General features: G+C 40.3%; 1 protein-coding gene and 1 long non-coding RNA gene across 6 annotated transcripts in view; one reads left to right on the forward strand and one right to left on the reverse strand.

Moving 5' to 3' along the window:
- The window catches only part of RGS6 (regulator of G protein signaling 6), a 258147-nt gene that overhangs the window by 142688 nt on the left and 102058 nt on the right, over positions 1-13401 (forward strand). Inside the window, exon 1 of one of the 4 annotated variants that reach the window (XM_053980331.1) lies at positions 6147-6198. The exons of the other annotated variants lie outside the window; for them this stretch is intronic. Coding sequence (XP_053836306.1) covers positions 6178-6198 — 21 coding nt within the window. The 5' untranslated portion in view covers positions 6147-6177. Of the gene's footprint in view, positions 1-6146; positions 6199-13401 lie in introns of those variants that run through there. 4 annotated transcript variants of the gene reach the window in all.
- LOC128808791 (uncharacterized) lies at positions 3527-5984 on the reverse strand. 2 transcript variants are annotated; one of them, XR_008437533.1, is made up of 3 exons: positions 5921-5984; positions 5731-5812; positions 3527-4453 (listed from the first exon to the last, which is right to left on the reverse strand). It is a non-coding gene; the product is annotated as an uncharacterized LOC128808791 (long non-coding RNA). The 2 variants fall into 2 exon arrangements; XR_008437532.1 differs by having other exon boundaries at positions 5731-5967.

Here is a 13401-nt window from a genome sequence, read left to right on the forward strand (position 1 = left end):
TGCTACTTTTGTTGCTTTGTAGTTGAACAGAGAAAAAACTTGGGAAATAATACCTTAGAAAAAGGAAATTTTAGAATAGGTAGACTTTGAATCTGCCTCAATGGTGAATAAATTAACACTTCAGTGACCTTAACTGGTAGGAAGATGATTTTATAGCAAAGTGAAACCCCTTTATACTCTTTTGGCAATGATTTACCATGAAACGCTAGTGTCAGAGTTGGCACTAATAAGATTTAACAGCATAGGGGTACAAGTCAGGCATACTAACATGTAGATCCTTTGTATCTAAAAGTCAAAGTCACATTTCTGAGTATCCTAAGTGTTTTTATAAAACCTGGAATGGGAGAACAATTTAAGCATCATAAAACAATGATCCCAGTTTCTTTAGAAAACCATTAAATGTATTTCCCATCTGTGTGTAAAATTACTTTCATTCCATCCTGGAATGAGGAAGGCAAATAATTTTAATGTGATCTGTGATTTATATTGTAATTCTAGGTGCTTAAAACTCATGTTTATGTGTTGTTCTTTGTATGTTGCTCTCTTTCAGTAATTAAATCCATGTGAACTACAACCAAATACCACATCTGTCTCTCAGCTGCCATTCTACAATTTAAAAAAATCAACTCTTGTAATGTAGTTATGTATTTAACAATTCCATCTTTTGGCATCAAGCATTACATTAAAACATAATGAAAAAGATATTCTGGCTAACCACTCTTGTACAGCTGAGATGTATAGGTTTTTAACATTTTTTTCTTTAATCAAGCAATATTCTACAAGCAAAGTATACTAATACAGAAGCCATTGGTTGGGAAAGTAAGGTACAGTTGAAGTCAAAACCGTGTTGTAGACCAGTTGCTCCTGTAGAATAAAATTTAGGATGTTTATGGTGTTGTTACCTGTGCTAGGTGTTTTCCCTCCACACCATGAGAACAGAGCTAATTGAATACAAAATCCATGAGAAAACTTAAGTGTGTCATGCAAAGGATTATTTATGTTCTGGAGTGAATGCTTTCTTCATTTGAAAGGAAGAAAATCCACCCACGTGTAGATGCAGATATCATATGAAGTGATATAAAAAAGGGTAAGAGTAGCTGTTTCATCTTTTGGAGGCAGCTCACTCTCCCTCATTTGATGTGGTCACATGTTGGAACAGCCACCAAGCTGTAGCCACAGGATGCAGTGTCTGCTCTTTTTATTCTGTCCTGTCCTTTCTCAGTGAATAAAACAGCAAGTTGGCATTACAGGGCCAGAGATGGCCTTTTGTGTTGTCTGCTGGCAGGAGAGGCAGGCGAGAGTGCCTTGTGTTCTTGCTGAGCAATTCTGTGTTGTGAGCTGTGTCTTCAGTTGTCTCTTACACAGTGCCCTGGAGAGAAGATTGTATCATAAAGTACCAAAAGTAAGCAATACCTTTCTTTGTAGAGTTTCTGACTTACAGTCCACATGTAGTTTTCCCCCATCCTCCCATCAAATAAGGAAAAATACTGGTTAGGTGTCAAGAGGTAGAAGTCTTAAAATCAGTGTCTCTGGTAGGGTTCATTTTTAGCCATTTCTGCTCAAGAAAAGTACATGAGTGTTGTGCAGAGCTGGGACACCTATGATTCTCTCAGAAAATTTTTGACAAGTATTGTAAAATAGGGGGTTAAAACAGCAGAGCCCCATTTGTGCATTAGCTGCATTAAATGCCAGAGTTGAATCAAGCAGCAGTTTGAGGCTGAGATTTGAAAAAAAAAAAAAAGCTGATGTGGCATCATTTTTATTAACTGCCACTTATAACTCTTTTTATATGAAGAAGGAAAATTATTCTTTTTCTAAGGTGTTGTAATTTTTTTTTTGTCTTTAGCAATATCATTACTAAAAAGTTCAGAGCTAACAGCAATGGAACCGCTGAATAAATCATAAAATTGGTGCTGAAGTAAATAACTTCACCCATGGTGAGGACTGTAATTGAGTTGTGGCAGAACTCATAACTACTGTTTGATTTGCAACATTTTCCTTGCCAAAGGGAAAGCACCAGTCAATCTTGGCATAATAAATGGTAATTTCAGTGCATGAAAATGTTAACAAGTCCTGTACTGATGATCATGTTATGAGAATCATGTGCACTTTTAATGCATGCATTCTGCTGAGGAATCTGTGAGGTTTGGGTTTTTCCTTCTAGCAATAGCTGCTATCAAAGCCAAGGACCAAAGCACTTGAGTGGCTCAGTTAAAGAACCTCTCTGAGTCCTATGTTATGCAAACTTTCCTATCAGCATAATTTAGCATATTTGAATAAATTAATTGCCAAATGAAGATAACCTTTGTCAGACAATGTGCAATCTGTTTTGATTAATGCTCAAATTTTAAATTTAATCTAATATTTTTCATTTTAGTACTGCTCACCAACACATCAGAGAGTGAAGTAGAGTACTTGAAAAACATTTCTTTGATAATTGCTAACTGCCCAAATGTTATCACCTCGCTAAGAAAATTACTTTCATACTTTGCAGTGTTTAGCCATGGTGTGGGTGGACAGCAGTGGGACTGCTTTTTGTTTGGAACTCCTTCCCACAGCTAGTACAGAAAGTGTCATAGTGCTAAACTCTTCAGCATTGTCTCTTTGTGGGCTAAACCAAGCTGTTTCCAACACTGGTAATCTTGTATGTATTTGTGTTCATAAACCAATCATTTTTTTTAAAATAGATGTATTTAAAAGGTATTAAAAATCAATGTGAAGAAAATACATAGTTTTAGAGGTATCAAAAATAATTAAATCTGCATTCTTTCATTCTCTGACAAATCTTCTCAAAGCCTTTACTTTCCCTCTGTTCTGAAATTCAAAAAAATTTACATTTTCTTTTGTAGTGGTATCTTTTCATCCTGAGTGGAAACTTTGCTGGGTTTTTCTTTGTCTTTGGCTTTTTTTCCTGAGTATTTTTTTTTTATTATTATTTTTAGGTGTAAAAACAATATTAGAAATTGCAAGGTGACACTATCACAAGGAGAGGAAGATAAACCAAATACAGCCTTTTGATTGTAGTGAATATGATTTCTTATCTTTCCTGTAGTTTATAAACTTCTCTGCTTTGTATTGTCCATAGCATTTGGGGGCAAGAGGGATATAGCTTATTTTTATTATGGTAGGACACTTTGCAGTTCAAAGAATTAAATGATGCATGAAATGACCTGTCACACTGTATTATGTGTCACAATATTACATACACAGAGGAATGCTTGAAAAAAAAGGTAGAAAAATATTCCTGAAGCCTCACTTTGTTGTTGTTTTGAATAAAAACATTTGGTTTTGTGAGCAATTATATATATATATTTCTGCATAATTTATTTTAGCTAAGCCACAGAAGCCTGTCAAAGTGGAAAGAATAGATATGCTGGATCGTTTCCCTCATCAATTCATTAGGTGTCTTCATTTGAAAAGACAGGAGTCTGCGAAGGAAGGCAAGGGCCTCCCATTAAATGGAAAAGGTAAACCCCCCCCCTCTAAATTACCACAATTTCAAAATAAAAAGGCTCTCAGGCAAAGATATGGGAATGGGAATAACAGTTCTTTACTAGGAAAAAAACTAAATTTAAAAAAATGTAATTAGTACAAACAAAACTACTGATAGAGTCAGAAACCTGACACCCTGAGGAGTCACGGTGTTAGTGATAGTCCAGTTAAATGGTGGCTGCTCCTCCTGCTCTGGAGTGGCAGATGAAATGCTGCTGAAGTGATGATCCAGTAGAAGGGTGTAGTTTTCTCTGAAGGTCTGGTGATAGAGTAGATGGGCCTGGTCTTCCTCTGGGAATCCAGTGAATAGGCTGAGTTGCTGTCTTAAGAAATGCTGATTTTATGCAGGTAGGGATGCTTGGCTCCTCCCTCTGGGTGGAGCATCTTACAATGGGATGATGTAACTTTCTCAGTCATGCAGTGAGCCATTCAATGGCACATTAACAGAAGATATCTCCCCAGAGGGAGACATTGTTCTTGGAAAAGATAAGATGGCCCAACAGATGGCAAATAGAATATATGCTTATCTTACAAGCCCGGACATTAGGAAAGGTAATGGTAGAGATTTGGTGCCAGTGCTACAGCCTCCCTGCAGGGAACAACAAACCTCAGCTTTTGTGTCTCAAACCGGAAATAATTTACAAACTATTTCCTGCATGGCTCCAAGTATCTTCACTACCAGGGGAGAAGTTAGGAACATCCTTATGAAGCTTTGCAAAAAGAATAGAAAATGGTAATATACTGCATTTTTTACTAAATCATAATATTCTCAAGTTTATTCTACTTAGTTTTATCGTGTTTTGCCTGCAGTTGATGGTGGTTTGATGAAGCTCAGATTGAATCAAGAAATCCGCAGTATAAAAGTCTTTGTCTTATGACTCATATATCTTCCTTTTCACTACAAATACCTTTCTGCCCTTTCACAAGGATGTGGACACAAATCTTCCCTCAGCTGTGGGGTCTAAATCAAAGTGCAAATTCAGATTATATCATTTTAAGTAGAAAATAGTCACTTTAAATTGGACTAGGTTTTTTGTTTTCTTCTTCTGTATGTAGAATAAGGTCAGGAATGCAGCAGATAATTCCCCCCCCCCCCCTTAAACTGCAGAGTTTGCTCCCTGTTAAAGATTTGTTAATGGCATAGAAAATCTATTTTGCTTTTAAAAAGCGTGACCCAGAGAACAACACAGCTTTCCCTGAGTGTTTGAGGTGATGCAATGCTCATCATTATTCAGATATTTAAAGATAGCAGTAGCAATGCCAAAATCCTGATTGAGCATATACCAACTGCATCCCAACTTCTTATCTGCTTAATATTTATGCATCTGTATTTCATTTCAATAAATAATATATTTAATGAAATACTTCAGAGCAGTTAGGTAACAGTTGCTGCATTTTGTAGCAAAGGGAGAAAACACTCATGAGGAACAACTTCTCTTTTTATCTTTGCTCAGTAATTTTTGCCAGCCCCAGGGATGGCCTTTTGCACCTTGTTGCATTGAAGGGCTCACTGTCACATGCCAGTGGAGCTGGGATGAGGGTGGCTGGATAGTCCTTTCCTTCCCTGCCTTGCATTGATGTAGTTGGGGTGGGAGGTGGGCAACTCTGATTCCAGCTCCTGAGTAGGATGATGGGCCTTGAGAATATTGTCCAATTCCCAGCTTTGGAAAGTGTGGATATGAGTTCATTTGGGGTTGTGGATTTGGTTCAAAGTGATCTGGGTGCAGTCCTAACCAGCTCTTCACCTGATCAAGATTTGGGGGCTGCAAGTTCCTGCATGGTAACAGATTAGTGACCCACCACTGTCTGGCATTTCTTCTGTCTGGAAGTGCCTTATATTTCATGCTCCAGAGGAAAGTGAGCTTCCTCTTCAAGGACTGTGTTTATAAATCTGTGGTTCAGCATCACATAGGGAGAGAGGTGCTGTTTTCTCATGCCGGGTCAGGCACAGACGACAGTGTAATACTAAGATTCTTATGTGCTGCTTCTAAAGTGACTTGAATAACTGTCCTTGAATAATGTTACAAATTGGAGACTCAACCCAATGTTGCTGGAAGATTTAAGATTTCAGAAGCTTTCTCAATTGTTTTATAATAAAAAACCCACAAGGTTCAACATAGTTTTGTCCTGCATGAGAATGATTAATTGATGGCCAGAACTCAAAGTGAAATTCAGGGTGTGGGAGCTAACCCCCCAAAAAAGACCTGGCAAAATCAAAACTGTTGAAAGTAAACTTACTTCTGGAATTTGTCAATTCAAGTTGGTTTGTGCAGGGTTATTCTGGATGTCAGCAGAGTCACAGATTTGCTTCTGAGCATTCCTGAGATTTGGTTAATGGGCTTTACCCAGTGCCCTGCCTGCAGTGGGATGGGCAAGGGGTCTGTGTGCGTGGGAACAGGCGTGGGAGGGGCTCTGCCAGGTCACGTACAGCATCCTGCCCTGCTGCAGTAGTCCCATGAGGGCTGTGGTAGCACGTCTGCTCTACTCCTCATTTGTCACCATATGAGCAGTCTGGAGACCTGCATAGTTTTACATTCAGGGCAGTGATGCAACAGAAGAGAAAATCTCTACTGTTTCCATGGCAGCTTGTGCGTTGGGCCCTGGCTGGAGCGAGGCAGCAGGATGCTGTCAGTCCCTGCAGTCAGTGACTTCAGTATAACACATCAAAGGAAAGCATCTACTCCTATGCTTCCCCAAACACCTCTTGTTAGTATATGGAGACTATGGTGCATACATTACCAGAAGTGCAGCTCTAGATTTCTTGTTATAACTTCACTTCTTCATATTTCAACCCATGCTGCTGCTCTGTTTTGATTCAATCTTCTTTCTGCACATAGTCATTGCAGAGCACTTCAGATTTATCTGTTCAAATCTGCTGAGGATGGCGTGTCAGACGCAGTTAGTACTAGGTGACTGTTGACCTGTGAGAAAAATGGTCTGGGAGGTTCCATTCTGTCACAAGCTGGCAGATACAAATAGCCCACATGGTGCCAGCACCAGTGCCTTCCCTTAGCAGCATTATAAAAAGGACACAGGGTCTAATTTCTTCGTTTTTTCCCCAAAGTGGTGATTTCTTCAATTCAGATGACACACTGAGAAACAGTGTGTAGATCATTCCATCCTACAGGTTTCCTGGATGAAATAATCTTTGCATTTATGTGTTTTTCTGTGCATAGATTTGCATAGTTTGTACATTACACTAAAGCCACATCTATTCAATAAATACTGTGTGGCAGAGGTGGTATTTATTTTTTTGAAAGTGTGACTTTCTTCATACCTCTGTCACAATTTTGTGGCCACTTGGTTACCAAGTGGAATAACCCATGGGGGTTTTATTTAAAATTCATATTGTCTTTTCATTGGATATTTATAATACTTTCCTACTATTTTAAAAAGCTTAACACTTCTACTTATGGAACAAAGTAAATATTTGGTCTGTTCTGGAGGTAGCCTTAGAAGGTTTCTAATTACAGCAGTTGTTCTTTCAATGGTGTAAGATCTCTCAAGCTGATTATGTGCATATATGTGGCATCTTTGTCGTAAATGTAGAAAGCATGGGGAAAAAATGCACCACTGTTCACAAGACACTTCTGTTATGATGCATAGTGGAACAGAGGCCCAAGCATTTGCAACTGTAATTGCAGTAGCACAATCAATAAGCAAGAGTTTTTTATTTTTACACAGATTTCTAACATACTGAAGTAGCTTTCTCTTTTAAGCAATTATAGCTCATGTAGAAATTGAGCTCATCGGGAGTTGTCTGTCAAAATGTTTTTAATGAAAAATTGAGTTTGCATAACACTGACACATTGATGTCTTTTGCTTCTCACTGTTGACACTGATGGGCTAAAAAGCTTGATTTTTGGGGAGGGAGAAAATTGCATCAGTTCAGCTCATTTGGAGAATCTCTGTTTGCTGAATTAATTTGCTATGCTTTTTTTTTCCTGCTGAATATTAAACCCTGTTTTCCAACTGTGCATATAGTGCCTGAGGGGAATAGCTCCAGCTCTCATTTTCCATGACTATGTTTTCTTGTAATGCAGCTCAGGCCTGAGCTGGGGGTGCTGTGCAGAGCTGACACTGTAGGCTGTGTTATGGGAGGCACAGTCTGATCAAAAAACTGCTGCCTGGTACTTTCTAGACTCTAGTGTTGCACCTCAGCAGCTGAGTAAGTGTCACAGCTTTTCCCTAGAGATTGTTTTGTATAATCCAATTGACGTGGTGAAACCTGTCCCTCTATGTGATGACTTGTGAGTAGATGCTCACTTTTGTGAAGCTCTAGCTGGATTAGCAGCAGCATACAATTAATCATGACAAATGCCTTGGTGGTTTTTCTTCACTGGTACCCTCCTATTGACAGTAGATATATATAAATGCTAGAGCATGTTACTGGTTTCAAGGTGACGTAATTAGCTCTGTTTCACCATCCCAATAAACGTCTGAAGATCACAGTGAACACTTCCTGAAACACACTCAAAATTGAGGGAGATACGTGGTATACCCTGCCTTTATCTGAATAAGCTCTGAAATTTAAAAAGAAGCAGGGAGAACAGATGCAACAGAGAACTCCATCAGGGAGAGCACAAGTTCCACAAGTGGCCTGACTTCAGCTGTCACTGGACATTGATCAGGTGGGAAGCAGCCAAACAGTCCTGCCAGCTGACACATCCGTGCTTTGCTGCCATTTGGTTTCCCTGGGACTGTGGAAGGTTGTCAGAGATGGGGAGCATATCTTGCGTAGTTGTGTGGCATCTGCTATTTGAGGCATCCCAAGTCCTTGGACATCTTTGAATTAAGTCTCAGCACCCCTGTGTAGTTCAGTATTCTCTCTGTTATGCAGGAGAGGAGACTTGGACAGAAGCAGGTGACGCTGACTGCTGAAGGCCACACCACAATTCTCCAGCAGTGCTGCTCTACCGCTTTCCAGCATTCTCTCAGAGGCAAAGTTGTTCTTTCTCCCTTGAGGGTGCCAAAGGGAGCTGTATAGCCCTTATTTTTCAGCCTTTTCTTCTTGTTTTTTGAGCAGAGTGAAATTGTCTGGACCAGTGAAGCAAGTTGGCTTCAGGCATCTTGTCAAATTAACTTTCCTTGTCTGTGCATGTGTGGGCTGTGTAGCAGGAGTCAGCAGGTGCAAAATGCACAGGCACACTGGTAGTGTCAGAGGCACTTATGGGAGTAAGAGCTGGCACTGTGAGGAACAGGTTCTTTAAAACTCGTATTTCAGTGAAAAGATAAAACGTGCTTATAATTATTGCCATCATGCTAGCTGCTAACAGACTGATCCTTTGCTCTGTGTACCATCCAGCTCCCCCAGTACGCACGAGAGCTGTCATTGGCCAGGTCAGAGAGGATCTTTGCAACTGCACGGTGCTCTCTCTAACCCTACACTTTTAATGTTGGCACTGATGAGTGATGCTTGGACACTCTCCAGCCACAGGTTAGCTGGTGACAGGAAGCCCCAGGGGTAGGGTAGCTGCTGTGAGTAATCAGACAGGCACCTGGTACATACTGAAATATTCAGAAATAGGCAGCAGGAGCTTTCCTGCAGGGTCCGAGGGAATATGTACATCTAACTCAGATGCTAGAATATGAAAAGGGCACTGTTTTCCTCACTAACTCACAAAATAGAATGGAAAAATGGGACTGTGAGGGCCTCTGACATCGTTATGTGTCACTCAGCCACAACTGAGCCAGGGAGTTCCATTAGCTGCCAGTGGTGTCCAGGTGTGGGGCTGTGGGAGGTGGGAACTGGTCGCTTTTCTTCTCCATGTGTAACTTGCCCTTCCCTCAGCGTGTCACCTTCAAGGCCAACCTTGACCAGGGCTCAGAAAGGCTGTGTGTGCTAACTTGCAGTAGAAGGGGTGCCAGCTTTACCTTGGTGCTGGGAGGAAGAAAAACTACTGCAAAGTTGAGAGTTGTTTTCCCTCTTAAAATGGTAATGGGATGTTGGGTGATGCTGACCCAAAGTTTCCAGGCTGTGGTTGTTACATTTGTTGTTGTATTATGACTTAGTTATTCCAATGCATCAACAAATGTAATCTTTTGTTCTGTCCTGCCTCAGAAAAGGACTTCTCATCTTCCAGTGATAGACATCTTGGCTCTGACAGAAATTCAAGGTCTTCTATTTTGTGCCTTCAGCCTCCTTAGGCCAGCAAAAGTGCTGATGGTGGAAAAGAAGGTCTAATGAATACTAGCAATATATGCATTAAATTCCCATCACATTCTGTGTAACAGAATATGCTGGTAACCTCTTATAAACTACCTGCAGTATTTTATGTGACCACTAATGTGGTCCTGAAGCCAGAAGCCCTTTTCAATGCATTGAGAGTGGGATAATGAGGAATAAAAATATTCTGGATAAATGTAGGGAGCAGACTTGTCAGCAACCAGTCAGGAGGAAAAGCAGATCTAGTTTGTTAGGCATACATTACAGTGTGTAGCTAACAGTGACAGCAGATGCATGAATTTCTCTGGATTTCTTGTGGAGATACCGACCCAGAACCCACTTGGATGGAAGAATGACAATTCACTTTGCAAAATGAGACTGGATTGAAATAGCAGTGACCCCCAGCACAGGGGAAAAAAAAAAAAGCATCGCTCATTCTTACAATGACTTTTGCTGGGTGGAAGTTAGTTCATTGAAGCTGGCTCATTTAGGAGAGATAAATGAGGAAAGCTTTGTTGTACTTTTTTCTGCCTTCTAGCCTGATGAAATGAGCTGTCCAAGGACTCTCATTCCCCTTCTTCAGTGAGGGAAGCCTAAGGGGTATTTTATGACATGCAGAAGCTGAAGGGAGAGTCATTAGCACTGGAGTGTCTAGGTAACTCTCTTAAAAGTTAAGATTAAAATCTTTGATGAAAGTGACCTTCACCCTTCATGTTCCCTCTTTGCTTTTCTCCATGCTTGAAGCTCTAATGATCTTTTTTTTTTTCTGCTTTGTCACTATAGCACTTACTTTGTGAAATATTTCCGTAGCTCAGCAGGAATTTGGATCCAAAGCGTATCTGACTTGCAGATATTATATCTGCAAGCATTGGGTAGATGCAAAACAAAGGCTGGTGTAAATGGTCAGATCTTCTCTTTATAGCGAACTGAACAAAACCTGGAAACATTGCTAGGTTTTTAATATTTTAATTAAAACTTGATTATAACTTAAAGAAAGGATAAAATCATCATCAAATGTTTCTTTAAGTATGCCATGCTGTCCTCTTGGAGCAGGGCAGAAATTTGCTGGAGAGTACAAGAAAAGTGTTGGGAATGGTAAGAGTGTGTACAACCAGGGGCTTGTAATCCTGTGAGCTCTTGGATAGCAGACTGAAAATTCTGGGCAGGCTGTAGAAGGATGACATGTATATTCATGTCTGGATCAGATGAGAGGATGGGAGGGAACGGAGATGTGGAATTAGAGTAGAAAGGGAAGGAGAAAAGAAACATCCAACAATTTGAAACAGAGAGAGCAGTAAGTGCCAGTAGTGTAGTCAGGCTAGAAGATAAGTGTAAGAAGTAGCCTTTTGGGAAGGTTACTCTGGGGTAGCTTTGTTTATTTTTTTATTTAAAATGCAGTAGGTATTTGTAATTGTAACTGAAACAGAAATTAATGGCCCCATTTGAGACACCAGTGCCTGCTTGACTGATTGAGATGGGGAATAGTTTAGGTAAAAACAATATATCTTTCTTTTAAGATAATTAAAGTTTTATTTTGCTTGAAATTGAACTTTTCTTGTAGTGTTAATCACATAAATCATGCTGGGGTTCCTTTAGCTTACAGTGAGCAAAGAGTGAAAAGTTTATTTTCCCACATTGAAGTAATTTTTTAGCTCAATTTTCATTCTGAACTTCTCATTCAAATAGAAGAAGAGAAAACAACAGTTTTACAATCATTATTCTTATGATTCTTGAAGCCCTGAAGTGTTCCTGGAGACATGGGGTACTTGTAGCACATTGCAGAGTAGTTTCCTCCTAATATGCATGGAAAAATCTTTCTCTGATGTCAGCTACAAGTACATACAGATGAAGACACATAAGTAGTTGGTAACACAGACGGATTTTCATTGTCTTGTGGAAACAGTTCTTAGTCTGGCTGACGTTCTTGGATGAAGTCTAAGACTCAGAACAGAGTCAGGTTCTTTTCAGTGGTGCCAAGCAATAGGATAAGAGGCAATAGGCAGAAACTGATGCACAGGAAGTTCCACCTGAACATGAGGAAAAGCGTTTTTAGCGTGTGGGTGACCGAGTACTGGAACAGGTTGTCCAGAGAGGTTGTGGAATCTCCCTCACTGGAGATATTCAAGAACCTGGATGCAATCCTGTGCCATGTGCTCTAGGATGACCCTGCTTGAGCAGGGAGGTTGGACCAGATGACTCACAGTGGTCCCTTTTGGCCTGATCCATTGTGAGATTTTGTGTCCACGTTTTGCAAGCAACTGAGTTGTCCTGTCACCCCACAGGTCTGATGTTGGAGCGCTGCAGCCTTCTACGTCTGGGTTGATAACAAGGGATGCTGTCAAGCTCCTCTCAACAAAATGACATGCTTTTTGTCCGCTCCGATACCTGGAGAGCAATTACCTCTCCAGGTATCAGAGATGAGCAGTTACTTCTCCAGATATCCTCAGACTGAAAAAAAAGCCCAATGCTTTTATCAGCAAACAACTTTGCCTAAGGCTCTGGCAAAAGGGAAAAGTGGTATTAATTTTCATAGTGATTCATTTGTGGGGAAAGTATCATTATTCTATCACAAATTAACTGTGTTAGTACCCAAAGCTCATGTAATATATTGAAAATGTCAGGATATTTTAATCTTCATCTGATTTCATTCCCACTAAGAATTTGTTCAGAACGTGTTAAATTAAAGGTAATATATAAACAAGGTGTGAACAGTTCAGTTAAGTGGTAACCTGAGGTTAAAAATGCAGTGATCAAATTCAGTGCCTGAAGTTGGCAGGGAGATTGTCTTACCACCTCGGGAAGGCTTGAAATTAAACTTGTTTTGAAATGTAGGTGTTAAATCTGTGAAAAAAACTCACTTGCGTATGTAAATGAAGTGGCTTCCCAGAGATGAAGAGAGCATGTTGAGCTCTAGGTTGCCTTTAGGAGAGAGAGGGGCCATGCTCCCATCATGTAACCTCTCTGCTGTGGTTCTGTTTTGTAGCATCTGTGAGGAGGAAATCTTTAGGTAAAATCAGGGCTGTGCTCCCTGTCTGACTGCCCTGGGCCACCTGTCAACAACAGCAGGTGGGGCTGTGCTGTTGGCTGCTTGAGCTAACAGAGACAACAGCTTTGGGATTATTTTTGTTTGGCTTCTGAGATCTTATTAACTTGAAAGGAGTTTTTGGAGATACTGAATTTCTGCACTGTGCTTATGTTCAGCTCTTTGTTCTCCTTGGCGCTGCCTTCAAGTAAATGCATGGCAAGTAGCCTTAAAAGGAACAAAAATCCCTTTCCATTTCAGAGTAAGCAGGAAGAGGATTAAGCTCCTTCCGCTAGTAATTGGATCCTCTAATTGCCATGGCTTTTGAAGATGATAATGTATCTTTCTTCATGTGATAGATTATGTTTGTGCCTGTGAACTAACAGCTTGGCTTTGAAAATCCAATGACTTTTCCCCTATAATAGTTTCACTTTTGGTTATTTACTTTATGTACTGACCATGGGACATGTAGCATTCTAGCCAAAAAAATGAGGCAGGGTAAGTTCTCCTGCAGCTGTTCCATCTTAGACTCTTCTCAAGCCACAGAACGTTGGTGACTGTCTGGGACACTTTGGAAAATGAAAGCTCTCCCAAGGTTACAGTATTGAGGATTCAAATTAATGTGGGGGCAGAGGGGAAAGTGGACTGGATGTCAATCTTCTTAAATTGGTTGAAGTGCAGTCCAGTTCATCTGTGGAGGAGACATCACCTTTCTATCACC

This window comes from Vidua macroura, chromosome 6 (assembly GCF_024509145.1).
Source record: "Vidua macroura isolate BioBank_ID:100142 chromosome 6, ASM2450914v1, whole genome shotgun sequence".
Taxonomy (NCBI): Eukaryota; Metazoa; Chordata; class Aves; order Passeriformes; family Viduidae; genus Vidua; species Vidua macroura.